General features: G+C 43.3%; 2 protein-coding genes across 9 annotated transcripts in view; one reads left to right on the forward strand and one right to left on the reverse strand.

Moving 5' to 3' along the window:
- Window positions 1-15,601, reverse strand: part of BNC1 (basonuclin zinc finger protein 1) — a 40,012-nt gene extending 24,411 nt beyond the window's left edge. For 2 of the 5 annotated variants that reach the window (XM_082448607.1, XM_082448603.1), the window contains exon 1: window positions 15,441-15,601. In XM_082448607.1, coding sequence (XP_082304733.1) covers window positions 15,441-15,449 — 9 coding nt within the window. In that variant the 5' untranslated portion in view covers window positions 15,450-15,601. Of the gene's footprint in view, window positions 1-10,789; window positions 10,996-15,440 lie in introns of all 5 variants that reach the window. The other 3 variants (XM_082448606.1, XM_082448604.1, XM_082448605.1) reach the window with 2 other exon arrangements.
- LOC309654491 (endophilin-A3) overlaps window positions 15,083-21,860 on the forward strand; it is a 661,335-nt gene continuing 654,557 nt past the window's right edge. The window contains exons 1-2 of one of the 4 annotated variants that reach the window (XM_082448502.1): window positions 15,083-15,311; window positions 18,371-18,506. The gene's annotated coding sequence lies outside the window, so the exon portion shown is untranslated. Of the gene's footprint in view, window positions 15,312-15,738; window positions 15,904-16,268; window positions 16,914-18,370; window positions 18,507-21,860 lie in introns of those variants that run through there. The other 3 variants (XM_082448513.1, XM_082448512.1, XM_082448501.1) reach the window with 3 other exon arrangements.

A 21,860-nucleotide genomic window follows, 5' to 3' on the forward strand; every position in this document is an offset into this window, starting at 1 on the left:
AAGTACTCATGTAAATCAATAATGGAAAACTCTTAAAACTTACATCCTTTCTTTCAGAATCCTGATACTTGTTCCATTCTTCAGAAACATAAAGCAGATGTTTACAACATTCCGAACTCATCAAGACATGATTATTGCTTTTTACGCACTCATTTTAATCAGACTATTTCCGAATTGTTATTAGTCACTTTGATGTGCTACAAATCAACATTCAAAATTCTGGTTTGCTTTTTTGTAACTATCATTTGCTCACTCATTCACCCAGAAATTACTGACACACCTAGTATAGGATGGATGATTTGGTTATTTTCAGTTTTGGGATGGAAAGTTATGACCTAGATTTTAGGAAGATTTGAGGGTCTCACTTCCTCTCCCAGATACCCTCTACCTTCAGCTTGGGGAGATGCTGCCATGGGCCTTTTGTCAGTAGATGCTGACTTGAACTCCTAGCAGTGGCCAGTGCAGGCACACAGTGGGGTAGATGCACAGACATCCACTGCTGGACAGTGCAGGCCTTTGATGGGATTTGAATTATTGAGCTTGAGAGTAAAAACTGTCCACTTCAAAACTGTTTTCATCTCTAGTACATGCAAACATTTTCGTATCACTGAAGATAAATTCAGGGGGATACTCTTGGGGGCCCAGATGGAAGTGGGGAGGAGAAAAATCACAGAGGACTTTTGGGATTTCCAGATTCATGGTATTGACCCTTTGAGGGGAGTCATTTGTGATCTGGCTCAGGAACAAAACTGAACTGCACACCAGCCAGACAACTTTGTAGGGTCAAGTTACTTAGTCCGCCTTGTCCAACAGTAGCCACTAGCCACATGTGGCTACTTAATTAAAATAAAATAAAAAATTCAGTTCTTTGGTCACTCTAGTCATATTTCAAGTGCTTGGGAGCCACATGTGGCTAGTGGCTATTATACAGGACAGCAGAGATGAGAACATTTCCATCATGACACAAAATTCTACTGGGCAGTTCTGAGTCCAAAGGCGAGACTAGCTATTCTTCCAGCATCTGCCCTTCCACATGGTGGCATTCATACGTAATAGGTGATCGCGTTCAATCCTCACTACATCACTGTGAGGAGGGAATTATTCTCAGAAAACAAACTTATGGAAGATTGTAATTTGCCCAAGGTCACATAGTTCACGATACTGATTGCTTATTTATTATGTGTGAGGCACTGCAGTAAGCTGTACCTATGTGTTATCTCATTTCTTACCCCCACCCCGTTTTGTAGATGAGGAAGCTAGGAACTTATAGGCTACTTGAGGGTGGTCTCAAACCTGGACACTGAGCATAGATTATATCTTGAATTATCAGTATCTGGTACCAACTGCACTTATATTTATGGTTTCATTTAATCTCGACAGAAACTATAAGGATATTAAAGTTCCACATGGTAAAGAAACCCCATTCATTGAATAAATATTTACTGAGTGTTTATGAGCCAGGCATTCTAAACTCTGGGGGCTGAAGTGTTGAACGAGAATGATGAGGTCCCTGCCCTCAAGGAGCTTATATTCTACAAGAGAGAGACAGAATAAACAAGTAAACAAACAAACAATACCTTTTCAGAATAAGGTAAGTGCTACTGAAGAAATAAGCAGAAAGCTTTGCTAGCAATTTTACTGGGTGGCATGGAGAGGCAGGAGTAGTGGTAAGTGCCTTTTAGACAGGGTCATCATCAAAGGCTTTTGAGGAGGTGACACTTGAACTGAGTCCTAAGGCATGGCAAGGAGCCAGTGAAGAACTGGAGATTGACGGAGTGTTTTGGGCAGAGCAAGTGCAAGGCTCTGAGGCATAAAAGAGGCTGGAAGTGCTCAGGGAACAGAAAGGGGGCCAGGGTAGCTGAGTGGAGTTAGTAAGGTTAATGGTAGAAAATGGGGGTCAGAAAGGTGACAGAGACCACTGTGCATAGGATCTTGTGGGGCAGGCCAAGGAGTATGGTTTTGTCCTAAGTCTAACAGTGAGCCTTTGAAAAAAGTATGAAACTAATATGATTTGCCTGTTAAAATGACCCCTCTGGAGGCAGAGCTGGGGAGCCTAAACTCCTTCCCCCTCATCACACTGAGCATCTTTCACTGAGAGGTAGTACAATCTACGATTGTCCTCAGTCTATGTCTTACTTTTTGTAAAGCCATATAACCTTCAGCTCCATGCCTTGGAGTCTTTGACTATAAAATGGGCTGGATATCCGTTCCTGCCTATCTCAGAGGCCTATTAGTCATATTTAAAGAGGATATACAGATAGAGAGTTGAAAAGACCAATTAGCACAGTGAAACTGTTGTTGCTACCAGACCTACAACAAGCAAGATCTTAGGTCCTCTGGGCTCTAGTGATCTGACTCTGCACAGACAGAGCTACTAAAAATACCTATGATAAAAACCTCCAAAAAAGTTGTTCTATAACGAATCATTCCCTAAAGAGGCAACAAAAGTGAAACTCCCAACCAATACCTAGTGGCTAGCACTGGGCCTGATACTTGGTAAGCTTTCCACTGGTATTAAGAGAATAATGAATGAATCAATGAGAAAGCCGCACCACGCTTACTAATTACAGACACCCATCCAATATCCTTTGCCTGATCTGCCTTTGTAAAGGAAACTTAATTTCCACGTCTCCTTTGGTGGCCAGGTGACTAAGGATTGACCAATGTGTGCAAGCAGAAGTGGCTGGGTACAGCTTTACAGAAAGCTCCTTATAAATGGGAGCTGACACTATGGAGAACAGTATGGAGGTTCCTTAAAACACTAAAAATAGAACTACCATATGACCCAGCAATCCCACTACTGGGCATATACCCTAAGAAAACCATAATTCAAAAAGAGTCACGTACCACAATGTTCACTGCAGCACTATTTACAATTGCCAGGACACGGAAGCAACCTAAGTGTCCACTGACAAAAGAATGGATAAAGAAGATGTGGCACATATATACAATGGAATATTACTCAGCCATAAAAAGAAACGAAATTGAGTTATTTGTAGTGAGGTGGATGGACCTAGAGTCTGTCATACAAAGTGAAGTAAGTCAGAAAGAGAAAAACAAATACTGTATGCTAACACATATATATGGAATCTAAAAAAAAAAAAAGGTTATGAAGAACCTATGGGCAGGACAGGAATAAAGATGCAGACGTAGACAATGGACTTGAGGACACGGGGAAGGCGAAGAGTAAGCTGGAACGAAGTGAGAGAGTGGCATGGACATATATACACTACCAAATGTAAAAGAGATAGCTAGTGGGAAGCAGCCGCATAGCACAGGGAGATCAGCTTGGTGCTTTGTGACCACCTAGAGGGGTGGGATAGGGAGGGTGGGAGGGAGACACAAGAGGGAGGAGATATAGGGATATATGTATATGTATAACTGATTCACTATGTTATAAAGCAGAAACTAACACACCATTTGTAATGCAATTATACTCCAATAAAGATGTTAAAAAAAAATAAAAATAAATGGGAGCTGACTCAGCTGGGGGAATTCTTTGCCTTTCCTCCTTCCTCCTTCTTGGAACAAGAACACGACTGCTGGACCTCATGGATGCAAACTTGAGGTCAACCTCGCAGTCAAGCCCTAAGGATGGCTGAGCAGAAAGGATGGCAACTATTATTTAGGAGCTCTTTTACTAGCAGCCAAATGCTGTTCCTAATTTACACAATGATCTTCCTATCAACCGTGCAGAGTGCCACATAAAAATCATGTGAAAAACTGCTAACTAGTAGAGATCACTGAGGCCAAGTTTAGAGTCTATGGTCCTCTCTTAAATGTGAGATTCTAAGACTGTGTCAGATTCTCAGTTCTGAGAATCATAATTTTCCAACTTGAAATCAAAGGACCCAGTCAGCTAAATCACAAATCACTTTTTAAAAGTCACCAAGCTTTAGAATAAAAATGATTCGGGTTTTTCCAAGTTTTATTTTTAAATGTTGAATATAGACAATGGCTATTCATATGTTTGAGTCCTGGAAATCTACAGTGCATATCAAAAACTGCCCATCTATAATACAAAACATCTTCTAAAGCGGCTGGACCACCCTTAGCTTGTGGGGAGAGAACTTACTTTCTTTTCATCTCCAGTGAAATTGTATTCCCATTCTCTCTGTGGCTGCAGAGTTAGACTTCCTGGTTTGGGAAAATGCTTGATTCAAGGATGGGAGGTCTCTACCCCATTGCTCTTTGGAGCTATTCTGCCTCTTAACACACATTTTATACTTCTAACTTCTCTTACTAGAACTGGCTTTTTTTCTTGTTTTTTGCTCCCTACCTTCCCTCCTCTCATTTTTCTCTAACTTCTTACACTTTTCATTAAGTTTTTCATTGTTTTTCTAACATATGCAAAACCAAAGAGGTACAACTAGGATTCTGAAAATAGTAACATCATTTGCCAGGTGTCCCAGGACAACTGGAATGAAGGGAGAAGAAAACCCATGAGGTCCTTTTGTGTGAGGTAGCTTATCTGCTGCTGGCAGCACTGGACTGACGCCCACCTGGAGAATTACACATGGACCAGATGTTCATCATGCCTTCACCTTCCATTAGTAGTCTGATAAAATGAAACCAATTTATTTAACAAGTCGTTTTTTTTGTGGGGGTCGTTGTTTATTTTTAAAGCATCTACCATGTACAGGTAACAGTGGGGAGCCTCAGGGAGACACAAAGATGAGGAACTCCCAGTGTCTGCTCTAGGGGAGCACATGGCTTCATTGGGGAAAAAAAGTCAGACACCTTGATTGGTCAAGAATTGCTGAACAAGGACTTCCCTGGTGGCGCAGTGGTTAAGAATCTGCCTGCTCTTGCTGAATGGATACAAAAACAAGACCCATATATATGCTACAAGAGACCCACTTCAGACCTAGGGACATATACAGACTGAAAGTTAAGGGATGGAAAAAGATATTCCAAGCAAATGGAAACCAAAAGAAAGCTGGAGTAGCAATACTCATATCAGATAAAATAGACTTTAAAATAAAGAATGTTACAAGAGACAAAGAAGGAGACTACATAATGATCAAGGGATCAATCCAAGAAGAAGATATAACAATTATAAATATATATGCACCCAACATAGGAGCACCTCAATACATAAGGCAACTGCTAACAGCTATAAAAGAGGAAATCAACAGTAACACAATAATAGTGGGGGACTTCAACACCTCACTTACACCAATGGACAGATCATCCAAAATGAAAATTAATAAGGAAACACAAGCTTTAAATGACACAATAGACCAGACAGATTTAATTGATATTTATAGGACATTCCATCTAAAAACAGCAGATTACACTTTCTTCTCAAGTGTGCACGGAACATTCTCCAGGATAGATCACATCTTGGGTCACAAATGAAGCCTCAGTAAATTTAAGAAAACTGAAATCATATCAAGCATCTTTTCTGAACGCAACGCTATGAGATTAGAAATCAATTACAGGGAAAAAAACGTAAAAAACACAGAACACATGGAGGCTAAACAATACGTTACTAAATGACCAAGAGATCACTGATGGAGTCAAAGAGGAAATCAAAAAATACCTAGAGACAAATGACAATGAAAATACGATGATACAAAACCTATGGGATGCAGCAAAAGCAGTTCTAAGAGGGAAGTTTATAGCTATACAAGCCTACCTCAAGAAACAAGAAAAATCTCAAATAAACAATCTAACCTTACACTTAAAGAAACTAGAGAAAGAAGAAGAAACAAAACCCAAAGTTAGCAGAAAGAAAGAAATCATAAAGATGAGAACAGCAATAAATGAAATAGAAACAAAGAAAACAATAGCAAAGATCAATAAAACTAAAAGCTGGTTCTTTGAGAAGATAAACAAAATTGATAAACCATTAGCCAGACTCATCAAGAAAAAGAGGGAGAGGACTCAAATCAATAAAATTAGAAATGAAATAGGAGAAGTTACAACTGACACTGCAGAAATACAAAGGATCATGAGAGATTACTACAAGCAACTACATGCCAATAAAAAGGACGAACTGGAAGAAATGGACAAATTCTTAGAAAGGTATAACCTTCCAAGACTGAACCAGGAAGAAACAGAAAATATGAACAGACCAATCACAAGTAATGAAATTGAAACTGTGATTAAAAATCTTCCAACAAACAAAAGTCCAGGACCAGATGGCTTCACAAGTGAATTCTATCAAACATTTAGAGAAGAGCTAACACCCATCCTTCTCAAACTCTTCCAAAAAATTGCAGAGGAAGGAACACTCCCAAACTCATTCTATGAGGCCACCATCACCCTGATACCAAAACCAGACAAAAAAAGAAAATTACAGACCAATATCACTGATGAATATAGATGCAAAAATCCTCAACAAAATACTAGCAAACAGAATGCAACAACACATTAAAAGGATCATACACCATGACCAAGTGGGATTTATCCCAGGGATGCAAGGATTCTTCAATATACGCAAATCAATCAATGTGATACACCATATTAACAAATTGAAGAAGAAAAATCATATGATCATCTCAATAGATGCAGAAAAAGCTTCTGACAAAGTTCAACACCGCTTTATCATAAAAAGTCTCCAGAAAGTGGGCATAGAGGGAACCTACCTCAACATAATAAAGGCCATATACGACCAACCCACAGCAAACATCATTCTCAATGGTGAAAAACTGAAAGCATTTCCTCTAAGATCAGGAACAAGACAAGGATGTCCACTCTCGCCATTATTATTCAACATAGTTTTGGAAGCTCTAGCCATGGTAATCAGAGAAGAAAAAGAAATAAAAGAATACAAATTGGAAAAGAAGAAGTAAGACTATCACTGCCTGCAGCTGACATGATACTATACATAGAGAATCCTAAAGATGCCACCAGAAAACTACTAGAGCTAATCAATGAATTGGTAAAGTTGCAGGATACAAAATTAATGCACAGAAATCTCTTGCATTCTTATACACTAACAACGAAAGATCAGAAAGAGAAATTAAGGAAACAATCCCATTCACCATTGCAACAAAAAGAATAAAATACCTAGGAATAAACCTACCTAAGGAGGTAAAAGACCTGTACTCAGAAAACTATAAGACACTGATGAAAGAAAACAAAGATGACACAAAAACAGATGGAAAGATATAACACGTTCCTGGATTGGAAGAATCAATATTGTGAAAATGACTATACTACCCAAAGCAATCTACAGATTCAATGCAATCCCTATCAAATTACCAATGGCATTTTTTACGGAACTAGAACAAAAAAATCTTAAAATTTGTATGGAGACACAAAAGACCCCGAATAGCCAAAGCAGTCTTGAGGGAAAAAAACGGAGCTGGAGGAATCAGACTCCCTGACTTCAGACTATACTACAAAGCTACAGTAATCAAGGCAATATGGTACTGGCACAAAAACAGAAACACAGATCAATGGAACAAGATAGAAAGCCCAGAGATAAACCCACGCACCTACAGTCAACTAATCTATGACAAAGAAGGCAAGGATATACAATGGAGAAAAGACAGTCTCTTCAATAAGTGGTGCTGGGAAAACTGGACAGCTACATGTAAAAGAATGAAATTAGAACACTCCCTAACACCATACACAAAAATAAGCTCAAAATGGATTAGAGACCTAAATGTAAGACCGGACACTATAAAACTCTTAGAAGAAAACATAGGAAGAACACTCTTTGACATAAATCACAGCAAGATCTTTTTCGATCCACCTCCTAGAGTAATGGAAATAAAAGCCAAAATAAACAAGTGGGGCCTAATGAAACTTCAAAGCTTTTGCACAGCAAAGGAAACCATAAACAAGATGAAAAGACAACCCTCAGAATGGGAGAAAATATTTGCAAACGAATCAATGGACAAAGGATTAACCTCCTAATATATAAAAAGCTCATGCAGCTCAATATTAAAAAAACAAACAACCCAATCCAAAAATGGGCAGAAGACCTAAATAGACATTTCTCCAAAGAAGACATACAGATGGCCAAGAAGCACATGAAAAGCTGCTCAACATCACTAATTATTAGAGAAATGCAAATCAAAACTACAACGAGGTATCACCTCACACCAGTTAGAATGGGCATCATCGGAAAGTCTACAGACAACAAATGCTGGAGAGGGTGTGGAGAAAGGGAACCCTCTTGCACTGTTGGTGGGAATATAAATTGATACAGCCACTATGGAGAACAGTATGCAGGTTCCTTAAAAAACTAAAAATAGAATTACCATATGATCCAGCAATCCCACTACTGGGCATATACCCAGAGAACACTATAATTCAAAAAGACACATGCACCCCAATGTTCATTGGAACACTGTTTACAATAGTCAGGTCATGGAAGCAACCTAAATGCCCATCGACAGATGAATGGATAAAGAAGATGTGGTATATATACACAATAGAATATTACTCAGCCATAAAAAGGAATGAAATTGGGTCATTTGTAGAGACATGGATGGATCTAGAGTCTGTCATACAGAGTGAAGTAAGTCAGAAAGAGAAAAACAAATATCGTATATTAACGCATATATGTGGAACCTAGAAAAATGGTACAGAGGAACTGGTTTGCAGGGCAGAAGTTGAGACACAGATGTAGCGAACAAACGTATGGACACCAAGGGGGGAAAGCGGTGGGGGGTGTGGGTGGTGGTGGGGTGAATTGGGAGATTGGGATTGACATATATACACTGATGTGTATAAAATGGACGACTAATAAGAACCTGCTGTATAAAAAAATAAATTAAAAAAAATAAAGAAAAAAAGAATCTGCCTGCCAATGCAGGGGACACGGGTTCCAGCCCTGGTCTGGGAAGATCTCACATGACACGGGGCAACTAAGCCTGTGCGCCACAAGTACTGAGCCCGCGTGCCACAACTACTTAAGCCCACGCGCCTAGAGCCCGTGCTCCACAATGAGAAACCACCGCAATGAGAAGCCCGCGCACTGCAACGAAGACCCAACACAGCCAAAAATAAATAAATATATTTTTAAAAATTGCTGTATTGTATCACAGTCACACAACAAAATACACTAAAAATTTCATTAAAAAAAAAGAATTGCTGAACAGAAAATATGATTTGCTAAAAATTAGTGCAAGTCATTTACTGTATTAAAATCTAGCAATTCATAAGGCAGTTAAAAACAAATGTAAAACTCACTGGCCCCCTTTAGAGGATGCTATGGAACCAAAAAATGTTAAACAAAGGGAAAGAATTAAGCATGTATCCTTTTTCATACAAATTGTACTTCAGGGCAACCAAATCACTGATGAGGCAAAGATTCTCTTTATAGTATTCCAGTAAATAAATAAATGAAGAATTAGAATATCAGCATTCTGCAACTCTTAATGAAAAAGATAACAACGAGGTCACCTGCCTCTGCATTGGAGGATACATACTACTACATATGGGGTGCTCTTGCCCAAAAAGTTCAAATCTGAATTAGATCAAGCCTTTTTGTATAGGGGATAGAGGAATGTTTAAATGATATCACGAGGAAACAATCACCAAAATCCAGGCTGGGGAGTACTCCCCAAGACAAATGACCCAGCTTTTTCAACAGATAAATTGCAAGGAAAAAAGTAAAATATAAACCTATAGATCAGTAGACACAATTTATGGACCTTATTTGAATACTGATTTGAACAAACCAATGATAATATAAACTTAAAGGGACAATCAAGGGAATTTGAACACTTTAGAAATTTAATGACATTACATAGTTACTGTTAATTTTTAGATGCTATATGGTATATTGCTTTTCTTAACAAAAGAGCCTTTTATTTTAGAGCTACATATTAAAATATTTATGAATGAATGCTCAGGATTTGCTTCAAAGGAATTTAGTGTTGGTGACGGTGAGGGGAATGGGTAGGGAAAACAGACGAAACAAGATTGGCCCAAAGCTGATCACTGTTGAATCCCCAAGCACGTATCACCAAGCTTCGTTAAACTAGTCCAATTTTGCTTGAAATACTCTATAATAAAAAGTGAAAAAAAAAAAAATCAAGACTCCACCTCTCCCCCAAATTTTAGTTTTGAGTAAGATGGCATAGAGGGAGAGGGCAGTGTTATGCAGAGAGCCCAGAGGAGGCTTTCTCCAGGAGGCAGCAGGCATGCTCTCGGCAGTGCATGCAGGAAATGCCACAGTCCTAGGCGTAAAGAAGGCTCACCCTGTACATGTGTGTCAAGCCCAGGAGGCTGGGCCACAGAGCACAGATTTCTGTCATGGGCAACAAGAGCCGACCGAGAAAGGCCAAAAGGCGGGGGGTGCTGTCCAGATGGGCAGCCATGAGTCTCTCTCTTGGGTTCATGGAACCATCAGCGTTCTGAACAATGGGAAGACACCGTTTATCATGAGCACGGTTGAAAGAGGGGACCCTGGGAAGGCTCAGAAACCAGGCAGGTAGCATTTGCAACATAAAAATGACACTAAAGGAGAACTGACAGAATCTGGTTTCTCACTGCAAGGATGGGGATGAAAAGAGGCCGGTCAAAGAAGACTGAGAGGGTGGAGAAGGGTCTGGCAGAGAAACGGCAGGTGGGAGGTAGAACTCAGGGAACAGATGTTCGGCCAAGTCTACCTGTTAGTAGAAAGTATGCATGAGGCACTTGTAGTGTTTTCCCTTGCCGTTTAGTTCAAAGAGGGAGATGGGGAAAATACCTGTTCCTTTGATCTCTATAAATCAAAGTATAAACTCTGTGCCAAAATAATTTAACAGCTGTGCCTTTTTCCTTAAAATTATTAGTTCTAAAAACAGAAAATATAAGAAGTAGAAAAATTTGTGAATCTTACCTTAGAAACCAAACCAAATATTTCTTCTTAAAAAAACTAACAACAACAACAAAAAACTATACAGGTATATAAATGATACGGAGACTTTTTTTTCCTTTATAACCTAAGTTTCAGAGACCTCAGTTGTAATCTTCAGAAAACTTTGACAACAAAAAACAAAAGAACATTAACGTACATGTAGGGAACTTCTGGACACAACAGTCAGCCTAAGGAAAAAAAACCAAAACAAAAAAAGACATTTACACTTCAGGATAATTTCAACTATACAAACAATGCAACTTCACCATTGCTGCTGATGTAAAATAACGATGACATTATGAACATTGCTAAGTAAAATTTTGCCAATATTTCTTTTAGGGACTTAGTGAGAACTAGATTTTAAAAACGAAGTGTAAAAAAACCCCTAGATTTTCCAATTGAAATTTTTAAAAAGAAAAGATCAGACTTACTTATGACATCCTGATCACTGTCTTAACAGTCAACATGGTGTATCGTGAAACAGAGTTGCCTGTATAAAAATTTTATCCTCATAATGAATAACGAAAGAAATAATCAGAGGGCTACAGAGCAAGGACAATGCTTCTGGAAGCTGATGTAGAGCTGGAAAATAATTTTGATGTTTGCTAGCATGTACTGAAGGATCACACAAATAATGTGTAAGAGGAGACAAACTAATATAACTCTATGAAAAAAGTTAGCAGCCTGAATTAACTTTACCTGAGGCAACCATTTCCCTCCACATAGGCTGTTTGGACCTGGCCTTCACAACATTTTATTTGTCCATCTCTCTTTTCTCTCACATTAGCTGAGTGAAATTATCAACCCCCAAGGCAGCGTCCTCCTGTGATTTGTTAGGCTGGTTTATAATAATGAGTCCATGTGTGGACAGGAACAGCGATAGCTGGTTTGCTTATTTGTGCGAAGTTTGAGAAGGCCCCAAGTTGGACCCTGGTGAAGCAGGTCTGCTCTGTTTAGACCCACCCTTTTTGGATAAAATAGGCGTGTGTCTGAGTAGAGAAATGGGGCTGCACCGGAATCGTGGAATTTCCAGAATTAGGAAAAAGGGCTTCAAAGAATGACAAGATAAGAGGAAATAAGGTTTTCAGGTGGAAACCGATTTAAAAGGGAAAAAAAAACCCCAAAAAACAACCCTTTCCAGATGCTCCTTCTGTGCAGAATCAGTTAGCTTTAATATCTCTCAGATAAGTCATCAAAAATAAAATATCTAAATAAATAAAATTTAAAAATCTACAGAATACTCAGAATAAAGTAATTTAGAAAATTTATTGACTCTAGCACTGAGATTTCACCTTAGCTAAGATATTTCTAGTTCTTTTTTTTTTTTTAACATCTTTATTGGAGTATAATTGCTTTACAATGGTGTGTTAGTTTCTGCTTTATAACAAAGTGAATCAGTTATACATATACATATGTTCCCATATCTCTTCCCTCTTGCGTCTCCCTCCCTCCCACCCTCCCTATCCCACCCCTCTAGGTGGTCACAAAGCACCGAGCTGATCTCCCTGTGCTATGCGGCTGCTTCCCACTAGCTATCTATTTTACGTTTGGTAGTGTACATATGTCCATGCCACTCTCTCACTTTGTCACATCTAGTTCTTTTTAAACAGGACTGTTTCTGACAAAAGTAACTCATTCTAAATGATGTCTGTAGAGGTGAAAATTCACCCTGGGGTAAAGCATGCTCCTCCTGCAAGTAATTTACCTTGTGGAACCTTCAGGGCAACTCTTTAATGGCCACTGTCAAAACAACTTCTAAAGCCATACACAAAAGCTAAAAGACACTTATGCCCCTCACCCCATATGCTGTGGTTTAATTTTACTGACAAACTAAACTTTTAAAATGTTTTCCCATTTATATTTGTCCACAGGCATTCAGAAATAATAAGTGTATGCTTAAAGGACAATTATTACTTGTTCCACTGGGAAACCGATATGGCTTTTCTCACCCAATGGGTTGGTTCGTCCTTCTTTCCAAGCTGATGCTTCTGAGGTACAGAATACGGGCATGGGCTTGGGACGCAGGCCTAACTGATCCATGGGAGAGGCATAAAAATTAAAATAAAATAAAGATAACCCTCTATGTAAACTTTATGCTTCCACTGCAATTACTCCATTTTCGTTAATATTTCTAGTGTGAATTATAACCAGAGCAAACAGATCATCGTTCCACATCCCAGTAGATGTCAACAGCCAAATAATCACTTCAAACTAACCACTCTCTCTGTCTGACTGAAGAAAGGGCACATCGCTAAATCCTTACTATTCTGAAGGGAATAGGAACTATGGGTACAGGTGATATTCCAAATTAAATTATGCAGATGTCTGAACATATTTATGAGTTCCCAGAGTATGAGCAGTACTTATTCTAAGATTTCACCACCTCTTCTTAGCATTTAACTATAACAGAACATGTTCAACCAACAGTTGAGGTGAAATGGTAATACTTTCTTGGGGAAATTAAAGTTAGCAAACTTATTAGATGAGAAATCAAATAATGACTCTTATTCTTTTAGGTATGACAAAAAAGATAAAGCTATTTATCAAAATTTATTTTAGCAAAAGTGGTGGCTATCTTTTCACACCTATTTAAAGCAAAAATCAAATCCTGGACAATCTGTAACATTTGAAGTAATGCTCTTTTACATCATGCACAAAATTTTTATTTTGACGTATTCAATTTTAATGAAATTTTAGTAATATATATCAACAGATTTGGGGACAGCTGAGAAGCCAGTATATTTATCACTGAACAAAAGTTTTAACACGTAAGCACGTATTTGCAAAAAACAATCTAAGAAATCTTATGAAAAGATCCCATGCAATCCAATATCAAATTAAAACAGCAAGGAATAAAAGGACACCAGAAAAAAAAAATTATCTGCTAAATGCTGTTTTTCAATTCACTTACTGTCCAGCCAAAATCTTTGTTGCTTTGATGAGAAGAATATATTTTTTAAAAATTGTTGCTAGATCTGCTCTATGGGACACACACACACACACAAACACACACACACACACACACTGACAGAGATTCCCAGGACACCAGTGGGGCCTCTTTTAGGCCCCTTAAGTGTTAACAGCAGAGGCCTGGCTGCGACCAGGCGCGTCTGGCCCGATTTAAATGCCCTGTCTTCAGAGGACTGCGCTGAGCATGGCCATAAAACTAGGGGACATTACTGAACCTTAGAGTGTCTGATCCTCCCCCCAACAATACACACAACTTTACTCATACAATTAAGGCTGCTAGTTGGCATTCCATTTAACTGTCAAAGTCAGACCGGTGGCAGCCCCGCAGCCACAAAGAGATGCCTTAAATGAGAAGAACATGTTTCTACACCGCATTTGAGAAAGTTTGGCTCCGAGCTATGCACTGATTAATATCAGATCTCCTCCTTCATTCTCTGCTCGACAATCTTGTCACATCTGGCTGACAAATCCTTAGGAGGTTATGCAAAACCAGGCGGCCGGTGGGGCTCGGGGTCTGGCCCGCGGGGCCCGAGGGGCAGCGGGGACCACGCCGCGGCCTCCTCCTCTGCCCTCGGGCACCCCCCACCCCCGGTCCCCTGCCCCGCCGCCCGGTCGGCAGCGGGGACCCGCCTGGGCGCTCAGGTGGCGAGAGAGCGCGGCGCCCCCGGGCCGGGAAGCTGAGGGCGGCCGGGGTTCAACACCCGCAACGCGGAACCGGCCGCCCCGGCGCTTGCAGGCGATGCCGAGTGCGGCGTGGGCACCGCCGTCGGCTCCGCAGCCCGGTCCAGCCCTGTCACCTGCAGGCTGCCCGTCCCCAAGTAGCCAGAGCCCACTGTGTCTGGCTTGGACGTGGAAACCCTCGAGCCTGACCCCGATTCCCGGGGCTGCCTGAACCAGGGGGGAAACACCTCGCGCTGAACTGTTCCGCGCCCCCGGCAGGTCAGCTGTAACCTTTATAAAAACCTGACCTTGCACCCTCGAATCTGTCCTGTCCCGGAAGCTTCCTGACCCGACCTGTCTGCGTCTTCATTTGCAGTTTTGTACAAAAGATTTGTAGACAACCCCTCCCCCCCGCCCCGGACAGGAGGCCCCGTCACTGTCCCTCGCCCGGCTCCGCAGTTCTCCGAGTGACCGAAGGCTACCGCACGCTTAATTCTCCGGAAACAAAATCCAGGTTAAAAAAAAAAAAAAAAGGACACTTTAAAACTCAGCTGTTTAATTAATTCTGAGGTAAAAGCGGTTGAAACAGTCCCAATGTCCTTGGACCGAAAGCCGAGGTGCTGAGGGGGCGGGAAGAAGTGCGGAAGGCGGCCGCCCAGTCTCTCCCGACCCCGCACTTTCGACGCACCGGGGCTGCCCCGGGGACGCCGGGGACCCACCCCCGCCCGCCAACCCGGGTCGCTCACCCAGAGCGCGTCGGGCTGTTCCGGGACGTCGGGCGGCGACGGGTCCGAGCGCCCCCACGGGCCCTCCCCGCCGCAGAGACGCTCCCTCACGCCCTGCCTCAGGGAAGGACCGCGCCGCCGCCGCGCAGGTGGCCCTCGGGGAGATGGCCCCTAGCGCACCCCAGAGTACCGACCTGCCCGGGGTCCGAGCGGCGTCCCCGGCCGCCCCGCCCTGCGCGCTGAGGGGGCCCCGCGCCTGGGGAGGGCGCCACGCTTACCTCGGCCATCCTGCGGCCGCTGCAGTGCCGGGGCTACCGGCGCGTGTCCCCGGCTCGGGCCGCCCCGCGTCCGCCTCGGCTCGGCGGGCGCCGCCGCATCCAACCTCCGGCCGTCGGGGCCCGCCGCGGCGAAGTGGGCGGCTCCCCGTGCGCCCAGGCCGCCCGGCGCGGTGGCCGCCCCCGCCCTCCGGAGCGCCGCGCACCGCGTGTGCCCGCACGCCCGCCCCCTGCGCCCCGGGGGGGCGCCCCTCCTCCTCTCCCCTCCCCCTCCTCCCGGGCTGCTGAGTCGCCCGAGGCTCGGGCGCTGCTGCGCCGCCCGGGAAGCTGCCTCCTGCTCCCGCGGCCCACTAACGCGCTAAATCGATGCAGCTGATGCGAGGCCGTGGCCCCCGCAGACAGCGGAGACCTAGCCGGCGGCCGGCGAGGAGGTGTCTGCCCCCGCCGGGCTTGAAGGCACTTGTCGGTAAAGACACAGACGTGTCGGTGTTTGCCTGTCCCGGGGAAGGGCGAAATGCTCTGAAGTTCTCTGGCTCCCATGTCGGGGGATGATTCTGCCGCCCTGCCTGCTCCGGGGCGCCCTCGGGTCCCACCGCGGCCAAGAAGAGGGCTGTGCCACCCTCGTCACCAGAAACTTTATTTCCAGAGGAAGTGTGGGGACGTGTCCCAGGATGTGGAGAAAGGGGGGCGCCAGGAAGTTTTATTACGAACTCCAACAGGCATCCCCGCTTCCCTTCTGTGGTCTAAGGAGTTATAGTCTCAGCTTTACCACTTTCCTGGGACAAGTCTTTGCTCCCTGAGCCTCAATTGCTTCTGTGGTAAAATGGGATTAAGTTTTCACCTCTCTTATTGGGTAGTAAGGACGAAATGAAATTAAATGTCCTGGAAAACCAAACAGGAGCTTGGCCGCCATGAGCAGATGGGGAGGGGGCCTGCCGGGAGAACCGGTTTCCTGTCCTGGGGACAGGGGATGCTTCACCCCTAGGAGCTGACAGAGATGGCCCACAGCTGCTGAAGCAGGACCCAGCTTTTCTTCTGCCCCGCCCTGGGGCAGACACAGAACCTGAGGAGAGTCAGGCCTTCTCTCCCTTTTCAGGTCCCTAAAAGGATTCTCTGAAGGCTGGATTTGGGGGAATCCTACTTCCTTGTCCCCCAAGTTATCCCACCTACCTTGCTGCTAGTGGAGGTCCTTGGAGGGAAACAAAACCCTTGCACATTGTGGAAAAAGATGTGAGATGAAAGGGGAAAAGAAGTGAGTTGCACTCATTCAGACGGAGGGTACTGGTCCTGGCTCTGAATGGCGCAGGCCTCTGAATGGAAGAGGAGGGAAAGGAGCGACCGTGGTGCGTGTGGAAGAAAGTATCTGGGCTTCATGGGGTCCAGAGAGCCCCTGCTGCCTGTGCCCCGCAGGCTGGACACACATAGCTGGCGTTCTGGCCATGTCCTGGGTCTGCAGTGTGGTGCCCTTCCTTGCAGGTATGAGGTTGCCTGGCCTCATGTGATGGACTCTGCCCTCCCTGCCTTACAGGTGTTGGCAAGATTCATTTTCTCACATGGCTGACTTTATTATGAAGCTTTGCTTTGTGAATTCCAAACCTAAACTGCTTACCTTCCGTTTGTGTCCTCCTCCTTCCCACTCCCAGCATTTCGACCTTTCTTCTTGCTGCTCTTCTCTGCTTGTTGTAACACAGTGCATCCTTCAAGACCTTTCTCAAATGTCACTGCTTCTCAGAAGCCCTCCCTGATCCACCAACCCTCCACTCTGTGTGCTTTTGTCCTCTTCTGACCCCCAAGCACTTGTATCTGCCTCTCTTATTGTGCTTATTACATTCTCTAGCCTGGTTGTGATGTGTCCTTGTCTTAACTTCTTTGGTCATTACTCATCTTAGTGGCTTCTGTGTTATGAGTTGCTGCAGCAGACAAAGCTCAGGTTTTTTTGTTTTTTTTAAAATTTTATTTATTTATTTATTTATTTATTTTTGGCTGTGTTGGGTCTTCGTTTTTGTGCAAGGGCTTTCTCTAGTTGCGGCAAGCGGGGGCCACTCTTCATCGCGGTGCGCGGGCCTCTCACTCTCGCGGCCTCTCGTTGCGGAGCACGGCTCCAGACGCGCAGGCTCAGTGGTTGTGGCTCACGGGCCTAGTTGCTCCGCGGCATGTGGGACCTTCCCAGACCAGGGCTCAAACCCGTGTCTCCTGCATTGGCAGGCAGACGCTCAACCACTGCGCCACCAGGGAAGCCCAAAGCTCAGGTTTTGAAGTTAGAATGGCTTGGGTGTAGCTGGTTCACGCAATTGGAAACTGAGAAAGTCAGCTTTCTAGGCCTCATACTGTCCTCATCTTTAAAAGTAGGTATGAAGCCCTGTTTCTGGCTAGATTGGTAGAGCTAAATAAGATAGTTTCTGTTCTGCAAACGCTGTTCTCCTTCCTTTCTCCTGCACATAAAACTGATTTTGTAATTAATTTAAATTTGTTACCAGAGGAGTCCTTGGTTGCAGTATTAGTGAATGGCCATATATGCTTATTATAAATACACTGAAATGTCTAAGACCCAGACAATGGCCCAATTAAATACCTTTAATCTGTCTGATTGATGGTTTTTGTCAGTATCTTTGTGTTTGTGGCAACTGAATTATATTTTAGTAAAACTTTTCACTAGCAACAAATATCAGGATCAACCTGTTTAACTCTGTTTTGGTTACAGACAAGGAGGATTTTTGGCAATACACGATTTGAAAACGTGAAAATAGGCCACCTCTCCCAAGACACACCATTGGGATCCACATACACATTTCTTCAAATATGACAGTTTGGACCCCCATATATGGAATCAGTAGGACTAGATGAAAATTGCTAATTAATCTTCTGTAGGTTCATTTAGAATCATATACCTGATAAATGTGACTCCTGAAATCAGTCCTCATATTTATTCCCAGATTTGATGGGCTTCTCTGCCACTCCTTGGAAACATGTAAGCAGAACCTGGGACGGAGAAACCATCCTTGAATATAGAAAAGAATGTGGCACCGGCTGGGTAAAGATCATCCAGATCACGCTTCTGTTCTCCTACTGGTCAGTAATGGGACCTGGGCATGACTTTCCTGTCTCTAGGCCTCAGCTTCTTCATCTGGCAAGTGGGGCATCCTGAGGGCCTACCCTGTTCTCACAGTCCTCCCTTTTTGCTTCTGTGTGCTTCTGTGCTTCCACCTTGCCATTTTTCTTTTCTGTCCAATTTTTTGTTGTAGCAAGCACGAAAAACAGAACGTCTTCACTGATACCAGGAATTAAAAAAACCTTTATTAAAAAGGGTAAAAGTCGAGAAGGCACAAAATAAGAAAATCCCTGTGACTTGTTCTTATGGAGGCATGAAGCAGCTCTTCTTAAATGAGAGACTTGGTTGGGTTGCTGCCTCCCTGAGAGAGGCCTTTCCTGAGGTGGGTGTGCTGAGATTGCCCATCCTGAGAACCACTGGTGTATACTGAGGGGTGGGGCAGGTTGAGTCAGGGGAAGCAGGCCAGGTGGGGGTTGTGTGAACTGAGAGCCAGTGCATGTGTGAGGTGATCAGTTGTTGTTCTGCTTGTCATCAGCTGGGAATGTGGGCTCACTTTTGCCAGATTTCCTGAGTTTTCAAGAGAAGCTGGAAATATTCTGATATTTAAAAGCTGGCAACTAATTCAAAGTTTTGATAAATATGGTGTGAGTCAAACAAAATATGTTTTTGGGCTGAATCTGGCCTATGTGCTGTTCATTTGCACCCTCTGCTGTATACAGGGATGTCTTCTTGAGGCCTGGGCTTGTAGTATATAGTAGGTGTGCAGTAAACATTTGTAGAGTGAATATGACTCCTGGTGGCGAATGGCTCACAGCCCGCCTAACCTGTAAATGGAATTCTCAGAAGCCACACAGAGACGAGTAACAACCTTTGTGTGTTGAATTCAGAGCCCACTAATGGGCTGGTAAACATCTATAATATTTATACCCTGATAAGTCTCCGTCTAGTTGTTAATAGTTCTGTGAAATTCAGAATAGCCTCTCGTTGGGAAACTAATTCTCACAAGAAAATTTTTCCCCAGTGGGGACAAATGAACTTGAAAAAAAATTTTTTTTAATTAAAAAAGGGTATTTTTAATCATGGGATCATCGTGTTAAAAAGGGAAAAAAAACCTCCACCTTTACCTATGGAGGTTTGGGCACCACTGATGGGAACAGCATATTAGAGCAGGGCATGTGGGTAGCTGTCTCCCTTCTGAGCTTACCAGTGGCCCGGAGGAGGAGCTAGCCCTGGGGCAGTTGGCAGGAGGCTGTGTTGAGGGCCGAAGGGGCAGGACAGGGAAAGGCTTTTGACATGGCAGCGTGGGCAGAGAGCTGTGGCCCTGTCGAAAGTCTTCTGAGGTGGCCTCACTTGTGTCTTCCACATTCCTCTGAGGACGGTGCCGGGAAACACTGGAAGACAAGAGTCACATTTGTTCCGTCCCCTCCCAGCCCAGACACAGACACCTGGCAGGTCTGGGCACATCTGTGGCTCAGCTCAGCATTGGAGCCTGACTAAGCCGCGTTGAGGCCAAACTGCACGCCCCCCCTCCCCAGCTGCCTGCTGGGGGGCAGGCTGGCCTGCCACAGGCCTGGCCCAGGTGTCGCAACTTCTTCCCTCTAGCCCCTGGGCTGCTCCCTATTGAGAGGAAGGCGATGAGGCCATTCCAGAGGTGGCACAGGGTTTTGGTGGCAGAAAACTGTTCCTGTTTCTCCACCTCTCACACAAGGTCAGGGATTGAGGGGACCAAAATGCCCTGAAGGTCCTGCTACACCAAGGGGAATGCACTGTGTCTTGCATTTGGGGTTTTGGTAGCCAAGACTGCCAGATCTCAAGGAGGGGATGTCAGTAAGGAAGAGTGATAAATACTGTTGTAAATTCCACCCTGCAAACAAACCCAGGCCCGATTCTAAACTGCTTCCCTGAGTGTGTCTGACAGTGATGCAGTTTGTGAGCATCCGTGGCATCCTCTGCAATCAGGAAAGAATATTCATTTCTGACGCGGACAGATTGAAGGCTTATGATGGTTCTTTCAAGTGTAATGCTTGGAGAAAACATTGCAAGTTTGGCTACCATTGTTTTGATATGTCTGGGATGCGTGAAGTTAGCTTCTCATTTATTCTGTCCTCCATGGCCGTTAAACAATCAATGACGGTCACAAGAAGGCTGTGGCCTGCCTTCCAAACAGCTCATCCTCTCTTCACCAAGGCAGTGGAAAGAAAATATCACAGGTGGACTCCTCCCTGGACACTTTATTTAGTACTACAATTGCAACTCTGAACTCAAGGAGCTCTATTTCTATGTAAAGTGTAGAAGAAATACTTAGTTGTTGAAAATCCGTTAGACTGGCACTTTGCATATTGAGTCGATGAATTTGGAGTGGATTTTATCAGGACAGGACAGTTTTGGGAGGCGGGTGAACATGTGTCAGAAGAAAACTTTTAAGGTTCATTATACCTTGGAACATGGCATCTTCTGCAAATTTAACAACCTCTTATTCAAGTTGAAGGAGAGAATATTTGGGTTACTATAACTGAGAATTCCAAGCTAGGTCATATTGCTTTTGGAAATTGGGAAGAAAGGGTTAGGGAAAATGGACTGTAGGATGGACTTTAAATCATTCTCAATTACTAACTGATAGCAAACTTTTAAAATATTTCTTTGGGAGTTTCAGTGTATTCTTAAGGGAAAAGAGACCTATGAAAAAACAAACTTAGAGTTATGCATTTTATGATTTTGAAAAAGTAAAACCATCTTTAAATTTGATTTATCAAATTTAGAGGAAATAGATTCCTCTTTACAGCCCTCATTTCTGATACTGAATAAAAATTAATTAGTAATCCAGAGTCTAGACATGAAAAAGGATTGCAGCAGATACTATGCTATGATTGCCTCCTCAACCTCCATTTCATTCCTTCTAAAGCATGTCGCAGCCGTTTCTTCTGGGTGGGTACCCAACCCCAATCCCACAGGTAATTGGTTCAGGTAACCCAATCACAGGGTTTTTCCTGGTCCCAGGGATTGGTTCCATGGTAGTCCAATGAGCTCAAAGCTCAGAACTTTTGTTTGATGGTCATGGGAAGCCAAGTTCTTCTTTCCCCATAGGCATGAAGAAGGAGACATGTAATCCCCGATGTTACCTGCAGCTTGAGTAGAGTTGAGAGAATTGTAGGGAAATTCAGCTGAAGCTTTGATCAAACCATGCGTGAAGCCTTCAGCCTTTTTAGATTTGTGAACAATTAAATCACTTTTATAATTTAAGTCAATTTGAGATTTTTCCCCCTTATTTTCAATGGAAAGCTTCTCAGCTGATATAGATTTTTTTTAATAAATTTATTTATCTATTTAATTTATTTATTTTTGGCTGCGTTGGGTCTTTGTTGCTGTGTGCAGAC

Source organism: Balaenoptera physalus (assembly GCF_965194825.1).
Source record: "Balaenoptera physalus genome assembly, chromosome: 2".
Lineage (NCBI taxonomy): Eukaryota > Metazoa > Chordata > Mammalia > Artiodactyla > Balaenopteridae > Balaenoptera > Balaenoptera physalus.